The sequence below is a fragment of the Ursus arctos genome, unplaced genomic scaffold, assembly GCF_023065955.2.
Source record: "Ursus arctos isolate Adak ecotype North America unplaced genomic scaffold, UrsArc2.0 scaffold_17, whole genome shotgun sequence".
Taxonomy (NCBI): domain Eukaryota; kingdom Metazoa; phylum Chordata; class Mammalia; order Carnivora; family Ursidae; genus Ursus; species Ursus arctos.
Genome location: NW_026622841.1, coordinates 16738558 through 16763288, shown reverse-complemented (window position 1 = coordinate 16763288; position 24731 = coordinate 16738558). Strand labels below are relative to the sequence as shown.

General features: G+C 44.9%; 1 protein-coding gene across 4 annotated transcripts in view; it reads left to right on the top strand.

The window, feature by feature from the left end:
- Positions 1–24731, top strand: part of NEDD4L (NEDD4 like E3 ubiquitin protein ligase) — a 332508-nt gene that overhangs the window by 161206 nt on the left and 146571 nt on the right. For all 4 annotated transcript variants that reach the window (XM_057313368.1, XM_057313371.1, XM_057313369.1 and 1 more), the window contains exon 3: positions 23757–23838. In XM_057313368.1, coding sequence (XP_057169351.1) covers positions 23757–23838 — 82 coding nt within the window. The remainder of the gene's footprint in view (positions 1–23756; positions 23839–24731) is intronic.

The following is a 24731-nucleotide window of genomic DNA, read 5'->3' as shown; positions in this document are numbered from 1 at the left end:
CAAATGAGTTTTTCCTTGAGGTTTTCCTGTCCTTTTTCCACCCTTACTACTCATACGTACGAAAAGATTTTATGATTAACACGTGATTTTTCTGTTTCTTTACCGTCTCATTTGATGGTGATTCATAAACTGTTAGTTAACTAGTTAGTGTGTGTCGGTGAGTGTTGCCAAAGCCTGAAATACATTGGAGTGCAGGCCACACCTTTGTATTAATGAGCCAGGTTACTTTCAAACAACTATTACGGATGTTAAATGTTAAGATTGATGAAATTTTAAGGCAATGAATAAAAATGTATCAGCCATGTGAGATGGCAAAGCCTGTAGTCAAATCTGAGTCATTCTTTAATAAAATACTTTTATTTCACATGGAGAAGCATGCTGTCCACAGGCATGTGAGTTAGACTGTGCCAATCAAACAAACCAAAACAAGCAGCCAAACTATAAAGAAAAGGGAATTTAAAGAACCCGTGTTATTGCACCCCCTCCTCCAAATGTTCGTGGGGAGGACAAGGTGAACTTTAATTCCGGTGGGAATTTGAGTAAGCTGGTGAAGGAGGTGAGAGGGAAAAAATCCTTTCTATTTAATTAGGAGAAAAGAAAGGGGAATGAGTCTCACAGATGTTATAGATTTTTTAACTTAAGGGTTTTTTTTGGAGTCCTGTGTTGCAACTGAATGTTGATTTAAAACAACACGTTTAGGATGGTTTTGTCAGCGTGGAATATAACAAGACATAAAATGAAGGCAGGAGTGGAATGATAGGAATTTGCTCTTGGAGGAATATAAACATTTTATCCTAAAGTGGTTTGTTTGGGTGGGTGTGGTGATCGTGGGGAGCCCTGTATACTTAACTGACAACCTCTTAGAGGTAGTTAAGAACACAGAGGCTTTTGTGTTTATGACAGTTGTGTTGGGATAGCAGGGTTGTTTTGACTTTTTTTGAATTTCATTCCAGGCAGTATTTATTCTATCATCTGTACCATATAGGGCTTTTCCAAATCCATTTTCAGGTAAAGGCATTTACGTGTCATTGCTTTCACCTTGGCAGAAATCTTATTCCTCCTTGTGATTTCCCTCCTTGTACATTTTGGGTTAGCTAGCAATGATTTAATGTGCTAGCAGCGTAAAGGATGTCCCACTCTGTAGGTCAGCTCAAAGCAAGCCAGCTGATCTCTTCCCTGGGATCCCAGAGGCCTCTGAGGTCATTCACCTTCGGGGTGAAGGCAACAGCACGTGTTCTCAAGTGTTTTCAGAATCTCCCTCAACTATGTTCTCAGTGGCTCAGAATTCCAAAGAGAGTCACTTGGCACACCTTCACCTGCTGTAAATATTTGTGCTCCTTGGGTGCTTGGCCTGCTTTTCTTGGGAGCCCAGGTAACTAGGAGCACAGGTAAACAGCTCCCGGTGCGATCCTGCCCACCGGCCAGGACTTGTGGGTCAGGCTCGAATTGAGACTGCCGTCTTGAAGTCAAAGAGGACTTTGTTTCTGACTCCTGTAAAGGCCCGAGGTTCTAGATCTTTCAGAAAATTCCTCCTGCCCTGCCTGCTGTTGTTGCCAAAACTAGATCAGCCCAAAATAATCATGAGATCTTTTCAGGTAACCATGAGCTGGAGATGGGTGAGCTGTTTATTCATCTCAGAGGCAGTTACGGGAAGAAAAGTGAAAATTCCATCTCCTAAGAGGACACTTACTGGGAGGCATTGAGTAATGTGTAGAATTGTTGAAGCATGATATCATATACCTGAAACTAATATAAAACACTGTTAATTATACTTGAACTCAAAAGTTGAAAAAAAAAAAAAAAATCCAGCACCTGATTGACATCATCCCTGAAAACAAAGGATTGGTTTTATTTTGGAGCATGGAAGACTCAATGGAAATTTTTGGAATGGCACATGAGACATGTGACATAGCCTCACACCCCAGAGGCAGTTAACAGTGTCACTTCGCACTGAGTGGAAACACAGATGACAGATCCAAGTTGGGCAGACGGGTCTTTGTAGAAGTCCATGAAGAAGCACCACTTGCAGTGATTCGAGTTGTTACTCATTGGGCTTGCTGCAGGCCAGGGGTCACATGCACTTACAAAGCACCTCTGACTCAGGCCAATGCCTGGAAACCCCGTCACATCATGAGGGCGTTTGGTCATAGACTCTGGAGCGGAGGCCGTGCGGAGTCCTGGGGCTGTGATCTTCAGGAGTGTGTGCTAGTCGCAGGGATTTGAACCTTCAGCTCAATCAACAAGGTCAAGGAGTTTATTCTGGCCAAGATCTGCCGGGCTAAGTAGACAAGCTGGAGACTCCGTGAGGTCTCTGGCTTCATTAAAGGGAATGGTGTGGTGGCTTCCAGGTACTTGAATATATTCCTCCTCCTCCCTTGCTGCCTTTTTGTGTTGAGGTTGAACCTGTGTTTGTCAGCGAGCAACATATCTGAAAGAGGTGTGCTCTCTTTGGACACCGTCCATCTGCTGTTCTATTTGTGTGACTGTTTTAACTCCTTGACCAGGCTATTTAAGACAGGTATAATGTCTTGTTCATTACTTTACAGTGATTCCTCATATTTTTCAGCCTGCCAGGTACCAAATATTCAGTATCTTTGTGCTAGACTACTCAGGCGCACCTCTTTTTTCCTACAGTTGGCAGTTTTTGCTGAGCTAAAATTCTTTCGAGGTTGGTTTTTTCCCCCCTTGTTTTCACCTGATTTAAAAAAAAAAAAAACTTTCACAGCCGTGAAGAATTGGGCCAGTGAAGATGGCAATCAAAGACAATTAAGACGTAATTGATTTGTAAGATGAATGATACTGGGAAAACATGTCCCCTAATTATGTTAGCTGGTTTAAACAATTTTTTCTTTTCAGTTCTTTGTTCATGGCTGGGAAGCCACATACCAAAGGTAGAGTAGTTTTCTTCCCGTGTGTTCCGGAAAACAAAACAAAACAAAAAGAACTTGGTGGCTAGTACGGTTATGTAAAGCAGGGAGGTGTGCGTGTCAGTGAGAGGGGCACCTGGAAGAGGCTCTGTCACCTGCGTGGAACTGCAACTCCCGGGAAATGATGCATCACCCGGCTAAAGGGGATACTGCTGTTCCTAGTGGGCTTTTTGCATGACAGCAGACGGGAGGCTTGGTTTTAGCAACAGCCCCTTGAGGCGGAAGAGCGGTAGACTCAGCAGTGGGGTTCCTTGGCGCAGCCGTAAGCCGTGCAGCGCAGCCCCTTACCCCTCTCCGGGCTGGAGCCTCCTCATCTGCCCCGAGCAGCAGGTCCTGGCCTAATCCTAGGTGTTACCTGCGTCATCATTAACTCACCCGATTGTTGTGCTTGGGCACATCTATATTTGGCTCTGCTGTTTTTTTTTAAGGGAGGGGAGATGTGTGGGCAGAGCACAAAATGAAAAGCACTCCGTGAGCTCCCGAACTGAGCACGCGCCAGTTGCAGCCTGGATGGTCTCTCAGCCTGGAGGCGAAACTTACTTTTTTATTAACAGATTTGGCCTGAGCACCTCAGGGGCCCCTCGGTTGCAGGTGCTGGGCAGGCTGCACAGCCTCGTGCGGCCACCTGCCCCTTCCAGTCCCCTTCAGGGAGCTGCAGCCTGTGGGGGGGGGGGGGACCAGTAACCACGTGAACAGATACTGTAATTGAGGGCAGTGTGAGGGTCTCTAAAGAAATGAAATGAGGAGAACGGTCTAGCAGTTGTACAAGTAGGTGAGCTTTTTTCCTTCTGCATGGGAGCTCCCAACACTTTCCAGTATGGCTGGTTTTGGTTGGTATGGAAATCGTGGCCAGCACTAGGGTAGTGGTTGCTTTAAAAGTCCTGTAAAACATCCTTTGCACAGAAAGCTATACATTATTGTGCCCAAAAGGGTAAAGTGGTCATTGATCTTAGAGTAGGATGAGAAGGGGGGGAAATGTCCACCCTTCAAACATTTTTAAGTATCATTTAGACTGATTGGAAATGAGGGGCATCCACGTCAGTGGAGGAACATAAGAGTGAATGATTCCTGTAATAGGTGTGGTGGCCGCAATACACAGGCAGAGGGTTGAGCTCGCGGCTGCACCACTGACACGACACAAGGTTTGTCATTTGCCACATGCACTTGTTAGCTTATGTGACCTCCAGTAATTGTCTTTTTTTCTTAAGTCAAGATGTATTATAGCAACCTATGGAATCAAACCTTGTAAACTGTGACTGTTTTAAAACTTGAGGCTAAATACTGAGAGGGAAGGGGAAGGTAGAAACATGCAGAGCAGTGCATTTAGGAGGTACGAACTTCCTAACCCAGCATCGTCGAGAGTGGGACGTTCTGAGGTTTTCAGGGTCCCAGGCTCTGAGTTCCTGTGCCGTGCTTGCGCGCAGGGGAAGCCCTTGGGACCTGCTGTGGCCTCTTCACTGCTAAGGACCACAGCCCCTCAGCAGATACTAAGGGAAAGGGTATGGAAGCCTGGCCACCGTGGGATGAGATTCGCTGGTGGAGATCATGGCATCTTGTATGATTTCCACTTGGAAGTAGCAGAACTGGAAAGCAGCCCCAGGTGCGTCTTGCTCCTGACTGAGCTCACGCCCTTAATTGCCTGGCTGTGTTACCCTAAGTCAAGTAAACCAAGGCAGCCATGAGAGAACATCCCCCTTTGTCAAATGCACAACCGTTCTGTTTCTGTGGGAGGGTCTCTCTCCACCTGCATGAATGGGCTCTCCTTTCCTTCAAGTTGCTGCTCAGGATCACTGTTTTAGAAAGGCCCCGCGTCAGCCCTTTGTCTCAAGGGTTAGCTTCTAACAAGCTGTTCTTCACGAATTTATTCTGTGTTTACCAACGATCTCCACTTGCTGGAGTGTAAAATCCAGAGAGCGAGGGAGCTTTAAGCATTTCTTCCCCTGGCAAGTCTCAGGTGCCTAGACCAGTGCCAGAGACACAGTAGGTACTCTGAAGATTTCCTGAAGCGGGGAGTGGGGAGGTTCTGTGAAAGGAGCCTCCCCTGGGCTTTCCTGGTCCTGACTTTGGTCCATTGGAGGCTGTGGTTTCTCCTGTCTTGTCCAGGTTTTGAGGTGAGTTGTCGGTAGGTCACGTCACCCCATCTTTCTGCATTAGCATAATGGGGTTGGCTGGATGGCTCTCATCACTTGGAGATGAAAGTCTAATGGAGACTTTCTTATGTGCTTTTTCTAAGGGTCAGGGTGTAGCCTCCTGGCGTCTGTTACACAGCGCGGTCTCTGCCCAGGGGAATAGCTCTCGGAAGCCCCTTGCAGCTATTCATTCACGTAGCGAATGTTTTACCCATTGTGGGTTTTTCCTGTCTAATTGCCACTCTGGTCTTCGGCATTCAGCACGCTGGAGTTCCCGTGCTCCGCTGTGGTTTTACTTCGCCTTAATCCTTTATTAATTGCCTCTTGTTCAAACTCCCTAAGAGCAGATTATCCTTCACTTTCGGCTTCTGCTCCATTACTGTTGAATTTCTTTGTTTTCAGTCATGACTTGAGAAAACCAAGAAATCACAAATGAGGCTGTTTTGTTTCCATCCAGTTTTCTCCTTTGTTAGCAGTATTTTGTTTTAAAATAGACTTCACATGTTCCCTGATATGGTCTATGATATTCCAGGATCTGCCTGCGGGGTAGCTTGAGATTGGTCCCTCCCACCCTATCCCCAGAGCTCCATACGCCTAACCTGCTCTCAGGCCATCCTGATACCCTGTAAAGCAGGTACTTATTGCAGACCTACTGTGTGACTGGCATGTCATATACACACGTGACCAAGACATGGATGGCTTGTTCGAAAGGATTTTCCAGACTAGTAGCAAAAACGGACGCATAAGTAAGTGATTGCTATCCTGATCGGCTTCTACCAACACGAGTGGGGTTTGGGGATAGGCAGTGTTCTCAGAGACAGCTGAGCTGGTTTTTAAGGTTGAGTGAAGGTCATGTGCAGGCGAGGTGGGCGCAGGGCGTTTCCAGCAGAGGGAAAATCATGGTGTGTTTGGAGAACTAAAAATCATCCCCCTTGGCTACAAGTGTAAGGCATGTGGGTGACGGCGCTGCAGAGGCAGACCGGGGCCAGAGCCCAGCACACCGTGGATTCTCCGGACTTGGCCTCATAGGTTACAAAGAGCCAATTCACAGTGGGTGATTCCTACATGTTGGGCTTGGGCAGTTGGGTTAATATTTGGTTGCATTAGCAAGGTGTGGAGTGGAGGAGGTTGGGGCTTGCAGTGAATTTCATCCTCGAGGTGTTTAATCCCTGAGATTGGATGGCCAGATGATTCCTTCATGTGTTTGCCTAGTACTCAAGCCTTAGGTCCTCAAAATTATAGACTACAGAACACAGAGTATAAATCTAATTAGGTAATAATTGGTATTTGGCTAGAATACATAGTTATCTCCACGCATACCATTTCTCAAATTTGGACTGCATGTGTCTGGGCAGGGTTTGTGTTCACTTACAAGGAGTCATGCTGTTACCTGAACGTTAATTGCCGAGATCTCAAACTGCTTGTTCAGTGTGGTTACTGAATATTATTCCTGCAGAACAGGGAAGTGCACGTGCACGTTCGCCTTGCTGGGGGTGTTGTAACATACCGTATCTCCTAGTGACCCAGCGAAGGGAGAGATTGTGTCTCCTTTTATGGTGACTCCTGCTGTGTCCACAAGGTACATATAGTATATTTTATTTACTTGTGATCACTGTTTAATGGTCTCTCAATCCACACCAGTCGCATAAGAATTTGAGATTAATAAACTTGAGAAATCCATGCTTGGGCAACTCAGGCAAGACCGTGTTTCCAATTGTGTGACCCTAGGAAGAAGTTACGCTGTCATAATGATGCGTAGGAGGTCAGGCAACCAAGGAGATATTTATGGTGAGAGGTTTGGTGGAAAAGGCAGACTAGCCTAAAACGTAGATAGTGGCTTTAAGTGTCTTGCAAATAGTTTAAGATTAGAGTTAAGATTTACACACTTAAGGAAGGACAAATGATACAGAAAGGCCATGTGATTAGGTGGCAGAGGGGTGGTCTGAAGAGTCACAACTGTAGGAGCACAGAGCATGGCGAGGCTGGTTAGCACAGGGTTCTTTGTTCTGGGGAGAAGGGGGGGTGGTGCTGGTTACCTGCATTTCCCTTGGAAGGAGGGTAGAAAACCTGTAAGCAAGCATGCACCCGGGTGAAGTGGGCTGAAGCCTTCGAAGATAGGAGATTGGCACAGGTGTGGATGTTGGTGACAGGTGGTTTAATTACATTATGCACTTACTGCCTAACAGAAATTCTTAAGCAGAGGGTAAAAGTAAAACAAGAATCCCATGTTCTGTTTCAGTGTAATAAAGGTCTGACCACTATAGTTACTATGGAAAAGGTGCATTTTATTCTGGGTAAATTAATCTATCCTGTATGCTCTCACCCCATGATTATCTAACACTTCTTCAGGGTCACAGGGACAAGGAGAAACACGTATATCTGCACCACAGAGTTACTAGTGGCATAAACCTTACGCTCAAACACCCTCTACGACATGGGGTCGTGACTACTAACAACTCCAGAACCTACCCTAGGCTCTCTGTAGACGGTCCTTCGATATCCAGTCTCATCTAGCACAGTAACTTAAGGGAGGATTTTAAAATATCTTGAACACAAGGGGGGCATCTCCCATGTGCATCTAGCTTTGGAGATATGGTAAGGGGCTCTCGTCGTGGTCACACAGTGAGGAAAAAGCAGGTCAACCGAGATATTTCATGCTGATGAAGGCTTTGTTTCTAAACTTCCTTTCTTCCTGACAACAGACGGGCCAGGAAGTCCAAATGTAAGTACGTGTTATAACATTTATTGCATCACTGGGAAAAACAAAAACAGAAAAACAAAAACGTGTGCCCTACGACGGTTCTCTCTTGCTAGCATTAAGGGGGGGGGGCCTTATCATCATCTGGCTTGCTTTCTATTGATTATACCTGTTTTTCTTCCTGTGATGGTAGCGTGAAGCATAATTGTTTTGCCTCTCTTGTAAAATTATATTTTCAAAAGCCTTGTGGTGGCACAGTACAGGGCTCTGCCTAGTGGGAAGGTCAGCGGTCTCGTGGCTTATTTGCATGTGGAATAGCCTTGGAGATAAAACTTCTAAAAAATTATTTTGCAAATTATTTTTTTTAAGCGTGGACGGTAGACTTTTGTTTCCATGGGGGATTGCAGGACTCCCAGGCAGCGGCTGTGTTTGCGTGAACAGTCTGAATGCGATTGGCAAGGTGGCGTTAGGAGTACCTGTATTTTAAGGGTTGTTCTACAGGTAAACAGGGAACAGGTCCGCAATCCCTTACCTGTTCCAAATCCTTCCTTTATCAGTTCCGAAATCCAAAAGCCGTGGATACTGGGAACGTTTTTGTCGGTTTGGAGGGAACTCCTTTGATGGCAAAACCTGACCTGAACAGACTTGAAGAGTCTCGTTTCTGGCTTTTGTGCAGAACTCACTTAAATAACTATTCATACAGACTGCAGAGATGGAACATTTGATTGTGGGTCTTGCCCCAAGCCCCTCCTGGGAACGTTATGTAAGAATTCAGATAAGTCAAGGGTCCTCTTTCTTTAACAAGAAAAGAGTGAGAATTCTAGGACACATGTGGGTCCAAGGGTTTCTCAGAAAGACTGGCTATGAGGGACCGGTGGTTTCCCAGGATTGCTGTGAGAAAGTACCACAAACTGGGAGGCTTCACACCTGGAGATGTCTTGTCTCACAGCTTTGGGGTCTCTGGGGGGAAACCCCTCCCTTGCCTCTTCTCCCTTCTGGCCTTTGCTGGCGGTCTTTAGCTTCCCTTGGTCTTGTAGATGCGTCCTTCCAGCCACGTGGCCATCTTGCCCCCATGTATCTTCCCATCATTTTCCATGTGCATGTCTGTCTCTGTGCAGATCTCCTCTCTTACAGGGACGACATTGTGTGGGACTAATGACCTCATGTTGACTGGATTATCTCTATAAAGGCCCTAGTTCTTAATAAAGTCACATTCTGATGCACTGGGGTTAGGACTTCAGCTTACCTGTCTTTTGCTGGGGGGCGGGGGCACGATTTAGCCCATTACCTAGGGAATGGTTCAAGATGAGCTCCTCCATTCTTCTGTGTTTAGGTGGGCCGAGCTCAAGAGCTTAGCCTCAGGGCGTCCCTGGTGCCCCCCTCGCCCCACCCTGCCCGCTGCTTCACTGAATGGACTCCACTCGTGGGGCTGCCTGTCCAGACTTCAGAAGCTGCCACGTCTCACGCCAGCTCCAAGTGAGGGAGGAATCCCTTTTCCTCAGACAATCTGGCCTGTGAGAAGAAAGACAGGTTCTTGCAGAGCTGCGCTGTCTTGGGGTTAGCTCTGAGGGACGTCTGGCCCCGCTGTCTGTCCCAGCCCTGAGAATCCAGACCCTTTCTAAGTAGGTTTAAGGAAAGATTGTGCAGAAAGTGCTTAGGGCAGCGCTTGGCCCCGAGTCAGCACCTGGGGGAGAGGGGCTCGTGTTGATGTGCCCAGGATGTGTGGATCGGAACACACAACTGACTTCGGGTCCCCTTTTCTCCCCACGCTTCCCTGTCCGTCCCAGATACTCTCTGAGCAGAGCTGTTGTTCACCGGTCAGGGGACCTCTCGTCTGCCCGGCCTTTGTTCCCGAGCACCAGGCACACGGGCGTCTTGGCTGTGTCCATGTCTGCGATGGCCGGAGGGGTGCTGTACACCTGCCTCCCCGGGCCCCGTTCAGTCCAGGGCCCCAGAGCGTGCGGTGATAGCCGAGGCGCCGCCCTCCTCTGCCGTGGGAGCCAGCGCTCTTCAGAGTTCAGTAAAAGTATCTTTTCCTCTGTTTAGTTAATAGAGGCTGAGCTCCCAGTCCTTCTCGACTTTGGAATTGGCCATCTTTTCCAGGTCGGCCCAGCTCCGTGTTGATTCCACTTTGAGTCGCTCTGTGTGACCATCGCTGTGCCTTTCCGATCACGGAGACCCAGGTGGGATTAGCCAAGGAGTTGGCCTCGGTGTGACCGACGGGGGATGATGCTGGAGCTCTGGCCCCACACTGGCTGACGTCAGTGCCATTCTGCGTCTGTGACCTGTTGTTTTTAGGCTACCAACTTCATACATGGGGGTAAAGGGAACTACTCTATAAAATAAAAATAACGTATCTTTGAATTTTTGTTTGATGAAGTTCGAGTTGGATTGACTTTGGAGCCACGAGAGAAGTAGATAATGAGTGGGTATCCGTACCCTACCTCACTCGTGTAAGAACAGATAGACTGACTGAAGTAGCACATCGCCGATTTTCCCCCGTATTTCCTTTAGAACTGAATTCCTGACACTCGTGTTATTACAGGGTACTTATAACTGTTCTCTCATTAGACACTGGTGTGTTTTTAAATAGGCAGGAACTGACTTGCCTTTGCTCCGCTCTCTCTCCTTTCCCCCCATTGAAATAAACAAAAAGCGGTACCGACTGGTTAATTAAAATTACAGGTAGGCTTGTAGGTTGCCCTTCCTATAACCCCGGTAACCAAGGGCAGTGTCAAGCGTCAAGGACCTTGGCAGTAGAGGTGAGGCTACCCTCCTCTCGCCCTCTCAGGAATGATTGGATAGTGGGGTCAGGAATACTGAGTTGAATGAACACATGGTGCCGGATCCTGGAGAAACCAAGAGGGAGAAGCGGAGTCTCATGGCTTCCCAAAGTGGGGGGAGCAGGCACACGAGCAGATTGTTAGAAATGCAGACTACCCTGCTCTACCTCAGGGTTTGGGACCCGGCAGCCTGTGTTTGTCAGAAGCGATTCTGATGCCCGCCTCAGTTCGAGAACCTCTGCTCTAGGAATTCTTAATCCCCAGGTCACGCCATTGTGAGGGCGCCGTGTGCTGGAGACCGGACCTGTCTGCCTTTGAGCCCTCTTCTTAGTGCACGTCCAACAGACAGGGTGTGCATGGGTATTCTGCGTTCTAGTTCATCTTTACTGTGGGCAGACACCATCGCGGTATAGATACTGCCAAGTGAGAGCGAGATGGAAGCCCTCCGTAGGTTCCTGGAGAAAGGTGAGGTGTCGACTCTGCAGGTGCAGGAGGAGCTGTCTTGTGACGGGATGCGGGGCACAGATGGGGAATATTAGAAAGTTTCCTTGATAAAGCTCGCCAACTTCCCAAGTTTTCATAGGAGCAGTATCCTCTGTGACACAAGACTTCTTATGTGGTGACATTGTCTGTGCCCCATGGACATTGCCTTCTCTGGCCTGGATAGTTAAATAGATTGAGCAGATTTCTATTTCTTCTGGAGTATAAAATATTGTTTAAATAATAGAGTTGGACTGTATGGTTTTCAAAAGAACTTCTTTGGGGATGATTTAGCATTTAGGTCCCACGATCATTTAGGATCCATAGGACTTGTAAGATTGAAACCTTTGTTCAGCCAGCCCAGGATTCTGTCAGCACAGCCCTGAAGGAAAGTTCTGGAAGGAGGATGTGGCTCTCTTCTCAGATGTTATATGGGAGAGCCATTCGTATTTGCAGGCTTTCTTGATAGCCTTATATGCATCTGTTATTAACATGCTTGCCCCTCCCAGAGAATGTCTGCCTGAACTACTACTTGGAATTCCTGTCTGTTTTACTTCTTTGGAGTTCTGAAAGCTTGTAACTCTTTGTGCAAACCAATGTACATAAACATTTAGAGTGGATAGCACTTTTGCAGGCAGGAATGAATTCTGTGGTCAGTGAATGTACAAGCAATGTTAGAGAGAAATTGGTCTGTGAAAACGTATGGCTTCTGGGTTATGCTGATTATTCATTTGAGTAAGTAGGATAGCTACTTAAGTATTTAAGATGAGTGAAGACTGATGACATGGAATTTAATTGTGTGGTAAATTTGAAAGTACCGTTTTTATACTGAGGCTATATTGTCATGGATTTACTGCCCATGGACATTCTTCTGGGACCTTTTTTTAAATGAATTAAATGCATACAAAAGGCTTTGTGTGTGCGTGTGTGTGTGTGCACATGCACACATGTGCATTTTTTACAACTGTATGCACATTTAAAGAAATGTGTTTTCCAGGTAGAATTTTTGTTCATGGAACCGTGTCTGGGACTGTGTTGGGAGGTAGTGGGGAGATGATTCAGGTCATAGATTTGCGTTCAGCCAGAGCATCTCAGGGGTATTTAATGTTTATATGAAGCGAACTGGAGTTACATGGCTTTGGCTTGAGTATGTGCCATATGTGCTTACCGTTATCTAGGATCCTTAAAGTTAGGGCCCTTAGGATCTGGGTTATTGCCTGCTGCTTTACGTGCTGCTGTCCTGGGGAGGTAACAAATGTGCCTAGTCAATAAAGGTTGAAGAAAAGGATTAAAAGTACCTCTGAACTATCATGACAATTTGAAATTAGTGATACATGCAATTGTGTTTGATATAATGGTCTTGTTTGCCTGAAGGTTTCCCTGATGTTATTGCGTATTGAGAGACAAAACCACCATACTACTTGAAGACAGTCCAAGTCATTTTAACTTTGTTGTTCTAGTCTTATATTAAGGCACTAAACCCCCTGAACTTTGCAAACACTCTGAGGCTGTGGCATCCTCCCCATGTGTGTGTATGTGGTTTGTGAGTGTGCATGTGCCCCCCACATTCCTGAATGACCTTTTCAGAAGCGAGACTCTTGTGCGAAGTCTCGTCTCAGCTGTTTGGAACATGGATGGGTACTTTCTCTCACAAGCACTCGGATTTGAATTGCTCCCTCCCTCGAACGTGTGTGTGGGACAACCCTTGAGGCCTTTGGCAGAATGGATTCTTAGAACCTCCTAAAGGGATAAGAAAGGAGGTGCTGTGGCCTGGTAATTAAACATTACTCATTGCCACAGGCCCCCAGCCAACAGGACATTGAATGTAGATACTACGAAAAGTAAGATACTCCCTTTCACTCCACTTACCGTGTTGTATACCTTTCTTTCAAGGCTCTTTGAGACCTTTTTACCCTCATATTTACCCTCTGGCTGTTAAATCAGAGATTCCTGTTTAAGTTTTAAATGTCGTCCCCCGCCCCACCTACTTAATAGGCACACATACGATATTTTTAACTTGAATTTTCTAGTTGCTGCCATTTGGGCCCATTTCCGGAGCTGGGGGGAACCCACTAGCTCTGTCACCTTCCCAGCAAAACAGTAACACATCTCTCTTACTTGGAATAATATATGAGAAATGAGAGGAAGAAAAAAAATCACTTGTGGTCTCATTAATGCAGTAATAAACACTATTTTATAGTTTGGTATATTTATAGTGCAATAGTTTTATTTGCTTTTATAGTTGTAATATACAATTTTTTCAACTTTTTAAAGGCAACTAAAGTTCATTAATACTATTTGAGTGGCTACATAGCATATCGTGTGTACACATATATATTAGGACATCTTTTTCTTATTCATGAAATGGGGATACGAACATCCTCCTTGGCAGGACTGTTTGAGGGATTAGAGATGGTGTATACATAAGGCCCCAAGTACAATGCTGTTCACCCAGGAAGTGCTTGATCACTGTTACTGGAAGTTATTACTTCTGTTCATAAGGCATTCCCTGCATTTCAGATCGTCTTAGAATAATCGTAAAAATTGATGAGCTTCTTTGGGTTCTTAATATACACAGCCAGTTCCGTGAAGGCAACATACCTGCATTACGTACATTCATCTGACTTTGGTTTCTCGGGGGGGGGGGGTAGACAGCCTCTTTGAGGGCCCCTCCTCATCTGTCCCCTGCCATCCACTTTTTTGACCTCCGCTGTGGGTGCCTGCCACAGCCCTTTGCCTCTGGTGGTGACTATTTGGGGGAATTAAATCAATTATTAGTTTCTGAAAAGGGAGGTTTTGTTTTGTTTTCCCTTGTGGTTTTGTGAGCTGCTCTCTGCTCTGTTAAAGCATTACTAGAAAGAAGTGTTTTCTTAACCTTCGGTAGTTGCATGTATATGGGGAAAAAACAGAGAATATGCTGGAGATAAGGGCAAGTTGTAACTATGCTTCCTTTGGCAACTGTGTGAACATCAGTAATTTATAGGTGAAACAGTTTTCTAGCGACAATATGAAATGAACGATAGTTATACTATTGCAACATAAGAAAACATGGGTTTTAAACAGTCTTTTTTTTTTTTTTAAACGAACTCTAGATTAAATATTTTCGGGGGCTGTTGCATGTCTACCTAGATATAAAGAAAACTATGTACGTGTGTTAGAGACAGACAGATCGGCGTGCAGGAATTCCCCCCACCCCCTCTGGACTCCCACGGCTCTCTCTAACCCAAGTTTGGGACCTCCCGAGAGCCCTGGTCGTAGATGGCGAGGGACCAGGAGAGAGTCAGTCTTGACTAGCAATTTCAAGGCTCAGATGACAGGGAAGGTTTTAGGATACGAGTAGGCCACTAGTTGCTCCCAACAACAAAATCATAACTGAAGTATCGAAAAGTAGATTTTTTTTTTTAGTAGTTTCACAGAGTACACCTAAGCTGTAAAGTTTTAATGCCTCCCTTAACCTACCTCGAACCAGCATAAGAATTCATTTGCCTGTAAACCGACCCATGGCTGTCTTGTATTTGTTGAAAGATTGCATAGAGTAACTCATTGCCATTATTGGTGGCGAGTGGTGTATTTCAAAGCATATTTCATACCTTTCATTAGGGCTCAAGGGTTGGAATGTATATGCATATTCTTTCAAAAGTCTTCAGTACTCATCCATTTTAAGGCTATTTGCTGGGTAGGAAAAAAAAAAAGCTCTCTTGGGTTTGTTACGGTAATGCAGACTAGCCGTGAGATTAACAGTTTCAGTGCCTTGTCGAAGAGTTTTTTTATGGTTGAAACATATGTGTAACTATTACTGGTATTTTCATGACTTTTTTGCAGTTATAAAAATAGTACTTACTGGGGCACCTAGGTGGCTCAGTCGGTTAAGCAGCTGACTTTCAGTTCGGGGTCCTGGGATGGAGCCCCAAGTTGGGCTCCCCGCTCAGCGGGGAATCTGCTTCTCCTTCTCTGTCTCCTTCTCCCCCTGCCCATGTGCATGCATGCTCTCTCTCTCTCAAATCTTTAAAAAAAAAAAAAAAAAAAAAAAAAGTATTTGCTCACAGTAGAAAATTTAGGAAAAAAACTACAAGGAAGAAAATAAACATAATTCATAAACTTATCTAGAGAGAACAACTATTAGCTTTAGCTATGTTTTTTTCTTAATTATTTTCAAATGTATGTAGAATTTTTAGATCCTGCTTATTCCTTAATGTTATACCATAATTTTCTCCCACTTACAAATACTATTTGAAAATATGATTTTCAGGGCTTTAATGTTCTAGCACATATGATACCGTAGTTTTTTCAATCATTTCTCTATTGGACTGAAAGATTTCTTCTAGTTTCTTTTTATATATGATACTGTAATGAATATCTTTTGTAGGTAAACATTTGCTTGCGTGTCTCATTATTTCTTTGGGATTAATCCTTAGAAATAGATTTGTTGAATTGAAGGCATCAACCCTTTATACTGGATACCTCCTGCCATGTTGCTTTTCAGAAAACTTGGAATCATTTCTTTCCCGGAGTATTCAGATGTCTGCCTCTTCAGAAAGCATCTTTGACAGTTTGTTAGACTAAAAAGTTCAGTTCCAACAATATTGCTGGATTCATGTGTTTTAGTCTGTCGCGCATTCTAGGTAATATTTTTCTTTATTTTGTGCTATTTATTACAGATGTCAGTAATTTATGCAACACTGGCTATAGTAGCCAGCAGTTGAAAAGAATGAGGAAAACCTTCAACACATAGGTTTTCCAATGAGACTTTCTCTGGGTCAGCTAAGTCTCTATGCGTCAGATACATCAGGTAGTCAAAACAAATTTGATCTACGGCACGATGTAATATGCTACATTAGGCCTCTGTTCTTGGCTAATAGGGAAAAAGGACACAGCCCTTTTACAGGCCGTCCCAGTGGCATATTGAGCAACGTCACGTTACAGGAAAGAATTATTGCTTCCTTCAGGCTATGGTTGTGGTGTTTCCCTTAGGAGGAAAAAATGGTGGAGAAATGAAGACCTTTCTCATTGTTCCTCTGATCTCCAAATATCTTGGAAGGACACTTTAATGGCTGGGGGACAAGGCAGTGTCACTCCAACCTGGCCGCAGCCTGCTCGGAACCCATCTCCAATGCTCTGCCCAATGCAGGCAGCTCTCTGCCCTCCGGCCGCCTCTAAAATACATGGATCTCAGCAAAGCCTGTTTAGTCTGACCAAAATAAGTAAGTAATCTGTGCAGAAGGATTCGCCTGTACACATTCGTGTTCGTGCTAGACCATTTGAGCCAGTCAGGTGGAGAGCGTCCAGCATCCCTCCGTGAATGTTGCCTCAGACTGACGGTCCTCGTCCACGGTGGCCTGGAGGTTGAGCAGTGGGCAAGCTCAGAAGGCCTTCTGTCCATCTCTCCCTGAGAAATGGCCGTGTCTGCACTGTTTCTGCTTACTGGTGACAAAGGTGGAGCGAGACCCATCTCTGAATTCTTGTCTCTTGGAGAAAACAGAACAGAGGCCCAGAGAGAGGAAGTGGAATTTTTCAGCGCTGGGCTGCATGCTGAGAATGAACGGGACAACAGTTTCAGTGCTCTTTGCTCTGCAGTTCTGCAAGATCAGGGTGGGCTTGTGACGAAGGTTTCTTGGTGACTTGTCATGACAGAGCAGGTCCTTGGGGATTTTTTCGTTGAGCATCTTGGCGTTTGTTAGATTCCTTAAGATTTCGTTCCGCTTCGCAGGATCTGTCTGCTAGTGATCAATTTGCTGTGGTTTCTGGTGTTTCCTATGTGCAAGATACGGTGATGACACCTTTCTGTTTCTTCACTCAAAAGTCATCATCTGTGCGCAGATGAGGGGTCTTGTTTGTGAGTGAACAGCCTGAATCTCCCAGATCGTTTTCTCTTTGAACTTTACATACACAGTGAAAAATGCAGAGGAACCCAAGAGCCTTTGGGATGCATTTTGTGGTTTGCCCAGTTGAGACATACAGATTTGGAGGCCAGTTCTAACTTTCACACTGCTCGTGTAAATTACACTCCGTCATTAGGACACAACATAGCCTTTGCTGTATGCCCTTGCAGACTTAGATACAAATGCATCATCGTGGGCAGGACACAGAAGATTCCAGGGCCTCTCGTGCGATGGCCTAAAACTTCGGGAGCTGTGTGAAAGGACTTTGGTTATGAAGTCAAGGCCGTAGGTGGTGCCTTGGAATTCCTGGACTTCTCCTCCATGGGTGATGTTGCCGGCCCAGTAAGGGGTGAAAGCCCAGGCCCGTTCTGTAGCAGGAGCCTGCACAGGGTCATCCTGGCGGAAGGGTGGACGTTGGCGTTGACTCCTCTCCTGACCACCTTACCACCTTCAGTAAGCCACCCAGTGTTTGCAGCACACCTTCGGGCTGCTCCCAGTCCTTTGTTTTTCATCCTTACTGCCTCTGTGTTTAGACTTTCTCAGTCCTCGGTGCAGAAGCCTTCCAGCTGGTCCCTCCACCTGCCCGTTCATCTCCTTGTCATGAGTCTGGTCAAAGAATCTTCCCTTCCAACAACCGCATGGTAATAGTGATGTCATGGTGGAGGCAGCTAACATTTATTGAGTGCTCACTGTATACCAGGTACTATTGATATCTCAATCCTCCTAACAGCCTCCTTACAAAAGGAAGTACTGCTAGTCTCCCCATTACACGAATGGTAAAACTGAGGCACAAAGAGGCTCTAGGAGTTTTCCACAGTCATGCAGCTACAAATGAGGGGGGCCAGGACTGACCCTCCAGTGGCGATGGCCAGCTCTTCAGTTGCATCCAAGGCTCCCTGTGGTTTGAGCCAGGGCTCCCTCTTCTGCCCAAGCCCTCCAGACTGCAGCTGTGCCAAACACCCTGGCTCCAGCCTGCCACTGGACCTTTGCTTATGTTCTCCCCTTTGGAGACATCTCACCTAGCTCTTGGTCCTCCGTTCTCGGCCTCACAGATTTCCTCTCTGGGAGGTGTGCCAAGATTTCCCAGTGCGTGGAAATCCTGTGGGACGTTTGACAAATGCTGAATCCCAGGCCCCAGCCCTGGAGATTGTGATCTGGCAGGCCTGGGGTGGGGACAGGCACCCTGTTACAGATAACCCTGGTGAGCACAAGGTCAGGAACCACTGCTGTGGAGTGCTGTATTCCTGGGTACTCGGCACACTCTGTCTGAATCATTGCTTTGCTTCTCTGTGCCCCATTCAGATGGGGTAGGGAGAGTATCTTATTTCCTCTGCTTGTCTCCTTGCCTGGACTAGAGTAGGCAATCAGTAAGTAGGATGCTTAAATCCTACTATCAATTTGTTGTCTCCTTCTACGGCTGAAAAGAAAGAAGGTAGTGCCTACAGCACTTTACTGTGCAGAGAAGGCCGAAGGTCTGTGAAATAGAATTTGTCTTCTAATCCACAAAGAATTGAGCTGCTTAGAGAGTAATGTTCATGCTGGCCCTGAGTTGTCCTACACACCAGCCATTAGGACCGGAACTAGTTGCCAGGAGTGAATTCTGAGCTCTGCTGTAAATAGCGATGAGCAGTTTGTCTCCCCCCCCCCAAATCCCCAGGGGGCTGCCACGCAGTGTGAATAAACGGGGAAGCATGGAGCTCAGTGTGCTGTGGTTCCAGCCCCCAGCTGGCACTAGGAGGTAATCAGGGGCAAATCAGATCTGCAATCACAGCAGAGGTGGGGGCCAGGAGCAACAGAGAACCTCAGAAGTCTCGCAAGAGCAAAGAACAGAAGCATGATTACAGTGGCTGTCATTTGTAAGGCACTTGTACTGTGTCTGGTGTTGGGTGCGTACTGATATTAATACACAATTTTATCTGATCTCACAGTAACCGTCTGAGTTAAAAACTGTTCCCATTTCATTCATGAACGGTCTGAAGGTAAGAGTGGTTAAGTGACTGTCTGAAGGTCAGAAAGTGGGTGAAACGGAGATTTGAGACGCCAGTGGAAATGGTCAAGGGCATCAAATGGAGAAGCACCCTGAGAGGAGGGAGGGTTGGTCTTCTTGCCTGTTTCCTTCCGTGCCCCACCTATTCTGTTTTGTTATTATAAAAGAATTATTCATGGTTACCCACAACAACAAAATCTTCGAAGCACGTATAATGAATAACATGAAAACCAGAACTCTCTACACCTATTTCCACACCCTGTATCTACTGCCCACGCTGGAACCTTCTGAGCTGCTTCTGTGCCTTTCCTAAGCTTCCTAGCGGTCTAGGAGTGGGGAGGTACGTCTTCACTAAGCGTTAACCTCAGGACTGAGTTGGCCCTTTGTGGCAAAGGTATGGAATGTGTTGAGGATCTGAGAGGTAGAACTTGAGAGCCCAGAAGGTTCTTCCACAACTGCTGTCCTTATTGGAGGGCATATATGGAGTCAGCTGTGAAAAAGACTCTGGAAACTGAATTCTTTTTCCTTTCTCCACTCCTGCAAAACATCGTGTTCAGAAATGAAGGCCATCCAGGGATAGGAAACCTCACTACCAGCTTCTCCTCAAATGCTTGAGTCTTGTAAACCCCGGAGAGCCTTCGTTTCCTTGCCCTAGACTCACATGCACCAACATACACATACATGTGCCCCTTTAGTTGGGCTTGTTGTTTAGGTAATAGGTTTTTCGTAGCAGGTAGGTTCATTAGAAGCTGATAACGTGTACAGGAAAATTTCAGCCCGGTGGTGATCAAGTGATTTCACATACTCAAAAACTGTGGGCTTTACCCTTTATGGTCTGACAGACTGAACCTCTTAGTAGAGATTAGGGCTTTATTCCCCATGTCTCCTGTATCTTTAGGTAGGCAAGCTGTATTTACTTAGGATGGACTTAGGTTGTAGTTATAATGAGTGATGAGAAGTGAGTTTGAATTGTTCGGAGTTTCAGAATACTCTAACTGAACGGGATCGTGCAGTTCAATAGCTTTAAAAGTTTTATTTATTTATTTTTAAATATTAGACGGCGCGCTAGTGGGGTGGATGGGCAGGGGCAGAGGGAGAGAGAATCTGAAGCACATGCCCCACTGAGCATGGAGCCCCAACTCAGGGCTCAGTCCCACGGCCCTGAGATCATGACCTGAGCTGAAAACCAGGAGTCAAGACGCTTAACCAACTGAGCCATCCAGGCGCCCCTAAAACTTTTTAATTACAGAACCCTGCCCCCCCCAAAATTCGAACATGGAAGCCCAATATATAAAACAGCCGAAAGGGGAAATGGCAGCCTGTCGTTTCCCGGAGATAGCCAATGCAGAAGAAAGGCTCTGTAGACTCTGCAGTTTGAAAACCACTGATTGAGTCTAACCCCTTTATTTTGGAGAGAGCAAAAATTGAGGTTCCGTGTGTTGAAGTGACTTGTCCGAGGTATGCAGCTAGTTATTTGAGGGTGTTTAGAAGATAAGATCTCGAGGCGTGGCTTTCCCCAAAGGTAGACACTCAGCCCAGGCGTCTTGATCCTCCTCCAGACATTACGGCGGCGAAGATAAAAATTAGGTCATCATCGCAGTCACAGTACAAAATGTTTTCCAGCTTGGCAGAATGTTAGGAACGCCTGCCCCTAGACGGTCCTTCCAGCCAGCTCTGCTGGTGGTCAGCCGGCAGCGCGTGGCAGCAAGGCTGTGTAGCGCACTCGCGGAGAGCTGGGTTCTGGGGCGAGCAGCTTGCATCCCTTCCCACCTCCCCTGCTCGCTGTTTCACCTTGGGCAAGCTGCTTGATTGCTCTCATTTTCTCATCTGAAAAATGTGCTGACTTCATAAGCTTGCACAGGGGATCCGGTGAGCGATTGTAGGGAACTCGCGTGCGCCAGCACAGACTGGGTGCTTAGTAGAGGTGGGGTGCTGGGCTTGTGGCAATTCATAAATGCCCATTAATGGCCTTTGTTGTTTTAATCGTTGTTGTTGTTGTTCAGTCCTTTCCCCAGCTCACTGGCTCTTGTATTTGCTCCTAGTGGAGTCCTTGGAATGTAGTTGGTGCTCAGTAAGTTCTCATTGATGTGAATGGTACTGCTGTTCCATCAGAAAGGGAGGAAGAACGTGGAAGCAACCAGGGTGACTCTCCTGCCCCCTTCCTCCCCACCGCCCACCACCCTTGAACTTACACCCTTGAACTTACTGTCTTGTCACCAGCCAGCTCATCCTATGTCCTATGCCCTGTCCCCTTGAACTTAACCTCTTACCATCCTTTTACCACACTTTGGGATCTCTCTCCATGGTGCACTGTCTTCCGGGGAGTTTCCTGGTTGACGGTTCATGCTAACACCCTAGGAGCCACCTCAACCTGGATGAGCGTTCATGACATGCTCACACATGCCTTCCTGTCCCAGCCTTGTCCCACTCAGAGACCCCACTCTCAACTCCCAACTGCACGTGTCACTTACAGTGAACTATTCAGGGGATTCAAAGAGAAGCAAATAAATGATAGTAGAAGGATGTGCGTGTTCTATTAAAGCAAACACTTGAGTCTTTATTGCGATTATGTAATAAGCAGCAGCCATGATAGCCGAGGGCCGTGAAAACAAGAGATGGCAGTCAGCAGAGTTTATGGTGTTCTCTGTAATGCAGGAGTGTGTGTGTGTGTGTGTGTGTGTGTGTGCGCGCGTGTGTGCGAGTGCTCACGCACATCTCTGTGGCATGCTCAGAGCCTGTTTTTGAGATAACAGAGATATCAGACCTTGTGCTTTTTTTAGCAATAGCTTGGTGGCTGGAAATAGAAAATTAGTTTCTATAGCTGAAAAATACTCTTTTCAAATACTGCCTGGAACTGTGGTTCTGAGTGTGTGATCCTTGGGTCAAGAGCATCAGGATCGCCAGGACTTCATTAGAAATACGAATTATAGATCTGTAGACCCCTCAAATCTGTTGGGGTGGGTCTTTGGGTTTGGGGCCCAACAATTTGTGTTTCAACCACACCCTTCCCCAAGTAGTTCTGATACGCTCAAATCTGAGAGCCTCTGACCTTAGAAATTGACTCCTGATTCATCACCCAGACCATGGTTCTAATTAGGAAGGCGTCCTTGGGGGACCTCAGGCCGGGATCAGGTTCTGGCTCTTGATTCGTGTTTATTCTGAGTCTGAGAGTGTCTGGATAAGGAGGGAGGTACATTGGGGTTGATGTTCTTTAATCAAATAATCTCGATCTTTATGGATAAGAGGCAAAGGATTGACTAATTACCTTCTTTAAAAATATATACTGATAATAGAATGTAACCGAGCAAATTCTGCTGCTGGTTTTTCATTTTTTTTGAAGATGTGTTGTAGCTTCCATTAAGATGCATTTTATGGGTCATAAATACTATATATACCAACGATATTTTTCACTGACTTTTGATTTCTGTTTTGGGTATTGAGCCCTGTTACTACCAAACTTTTAGTTTTTTCCACACCTTTCTCTTTCTTCAAAGGATATCATGGCATATTTATTGAGGTACTGAATAAAAAAATCAATCTAACGAATTTTACGAGGCTCTATGTAATCTTTGGAAATATCCTAGAAGTTGCAAAATAAGGGTTAGTAGTCATGGCCCCCAAAGGGTAATTTTCAAAGTGGCTAGAAATAAGTCATTAGTTATAGGTAATCAGATGAGTGAAAATTTGAGAGTTGAATACATGAGAGCCTATCTATGATTTTCAGGATTTCCAGTGTGAAGCAAAAGAACCTAGGTTTTAAACCCTTAAAGAGTAATAGTTTGACTAGATTTGAGGTATCCCAGACTCAATAAGACTAGGTGAGTGGACTTAGACTTAATAGAAAGTCTACAGTAAGTAGTCCTTTTAAAATACTTCCTGCTAAAAGTGTTCAGTTAATCTAGCCTTTTTGAAATTTGTAACATTTGGCAGACTCTCTTGATTTCCTGCACTTTGGTACTTTGGGGTTTGAGTTTTTGTTTTAATCTGTGTTGGTTTAGATGAACAATGCCTGTTTTACCTTCATTAAAGGAACAGTCATTTTTACCTATATAGTGGAAGCCAGAATATAAATAAGATGCAAACTAAATTTTTTGGCTAGATTTTGCTAGTCTGATAAAAATTTTATATGCCTTTTAATAATCTTTCTTGTAATCTTTTCAGAATCTGTGTTTAGGAAAATAAATATGGCAGATCAGTTCTTTTGAATTAATTATCTTTAAAGCTCGTCTAGGGGCACCTGGGTAGCTCAGTCAATTAAATGTCTGACTCTTGATTTCGGCTCAGGTCATGATCTCAGGGTTATGAGATCGAGCCCCACGTTGGGCTCTGTGCTGGGCATGGAGCCTGCTTGAGATTCTCTCTCTACCTCGCTGTTTGCCTCTCCCCCCCCCAAAAAATAAAGTTAGTGTATGTTTCATGATATTCCCCCCCCCCTTTTTTTTTTAAGATTTATTTATTTGAGAGAGAGCATGTGTGGGCAGGGGGAGGGGCAGAGAGAGAGAGAGAAGTAGACTCCCCACAGAGAAGGGAGCCTGATGGAGATGGATCCCAGGACCCCAAGATTAGGACCTCAGCCAAAATGAAGAGTTGGATGCTTAACTGACTGAGCCACCCAAGTGCCCCCTCCCCCTTTTAAAGATTTATTTAAGAGAGATTTTTGCTTTTAAATAAGTATCATTGACTCTGGCTGCTAGAAACTTTTCTTATATATTTTCTTAGTAGGCATGTTGAAAATGTTACTACTTAATTTGTGGAATTTACATAAAGTGGGTCATTAACTGATATTTGCATTTTCATTTAGGTTTTTGTCTTTCTTTTTGTATTTTTTAAATGAAAAGTATAATCCCATTAAATCTCAACTATTTTCTTACAGTGATCCGTATGTGAAACTTTCATTGTACGTAGCGGATGAGAATAGAGAACTCGCTTTGGTACAGACAAAAACAATTAAAAAGGTAGGTGTCCATCCTTAATTAAACTTCATGTAAGTTGTAATTTAATCCAGTTAAATTAAGTACTTTACCTCTGTAGAAGTTTATATTTTAAGTTTGGCAATATTTTTATTTTAAGCATCTCCCAGTACTAAATCTATAAATTTCACATAGAGCAAGCATTTCACTATTAATCCAAGATACCCATTCTGGCTTTTAGTTAACTGATTGTAAAAGCAATATTCTTAAAATAAGTATTATTACAATTAGCAGGGTTTTTTTTTCCCCTGCAAAGAATACAGTAAGGCAAGGATTTGTTCTTGTTGGCTTGTTATTTTTCATGAAGACATTTAAAATAAAATACATTTAATGAAATGGAGTGGTTTGTGTAATTGGTAGACACAAAAGGAATGGTTTAACTTGATGCAAATATCACCAAAGGAAGCAAAATATTTTGCTTAGTTACATGAGAACAAATGAAAATATTAATCAAACTATACATGTATGTGTATCTATTTTCTAAGTCTTACATTATTTCATTAAAGATGTTTCCATCATATTTTAATTAATCTGTCACCATGTTTCCCTGTATGTGTGTATGCATTAATGTGTGTAAATGTAAATACTCTGTATTTGGGGTGTTTATTGAAGATGCATGTTTTTTATCCAAAGTACTGTTTTTCTCTGTGCTTCAGTGTTATTTATCAGTTACGCCTAGTTTCCCCTCACCTTTTGTGGGATAGATAGTCTAATACTTGGTGTGATAATAATTTCGTGGAGAAGAGGATGGCTTTAAAAAATGCTAACTCTCCTGCCATTGTGCAGACACCTGAGCTCCTTGACCGGGTCATTCTGTGTAAGGAAGAGCCATTGTTGCTCGTCCTCCACCTGGCCTTGTGAGTGGCATTAAAAATCTG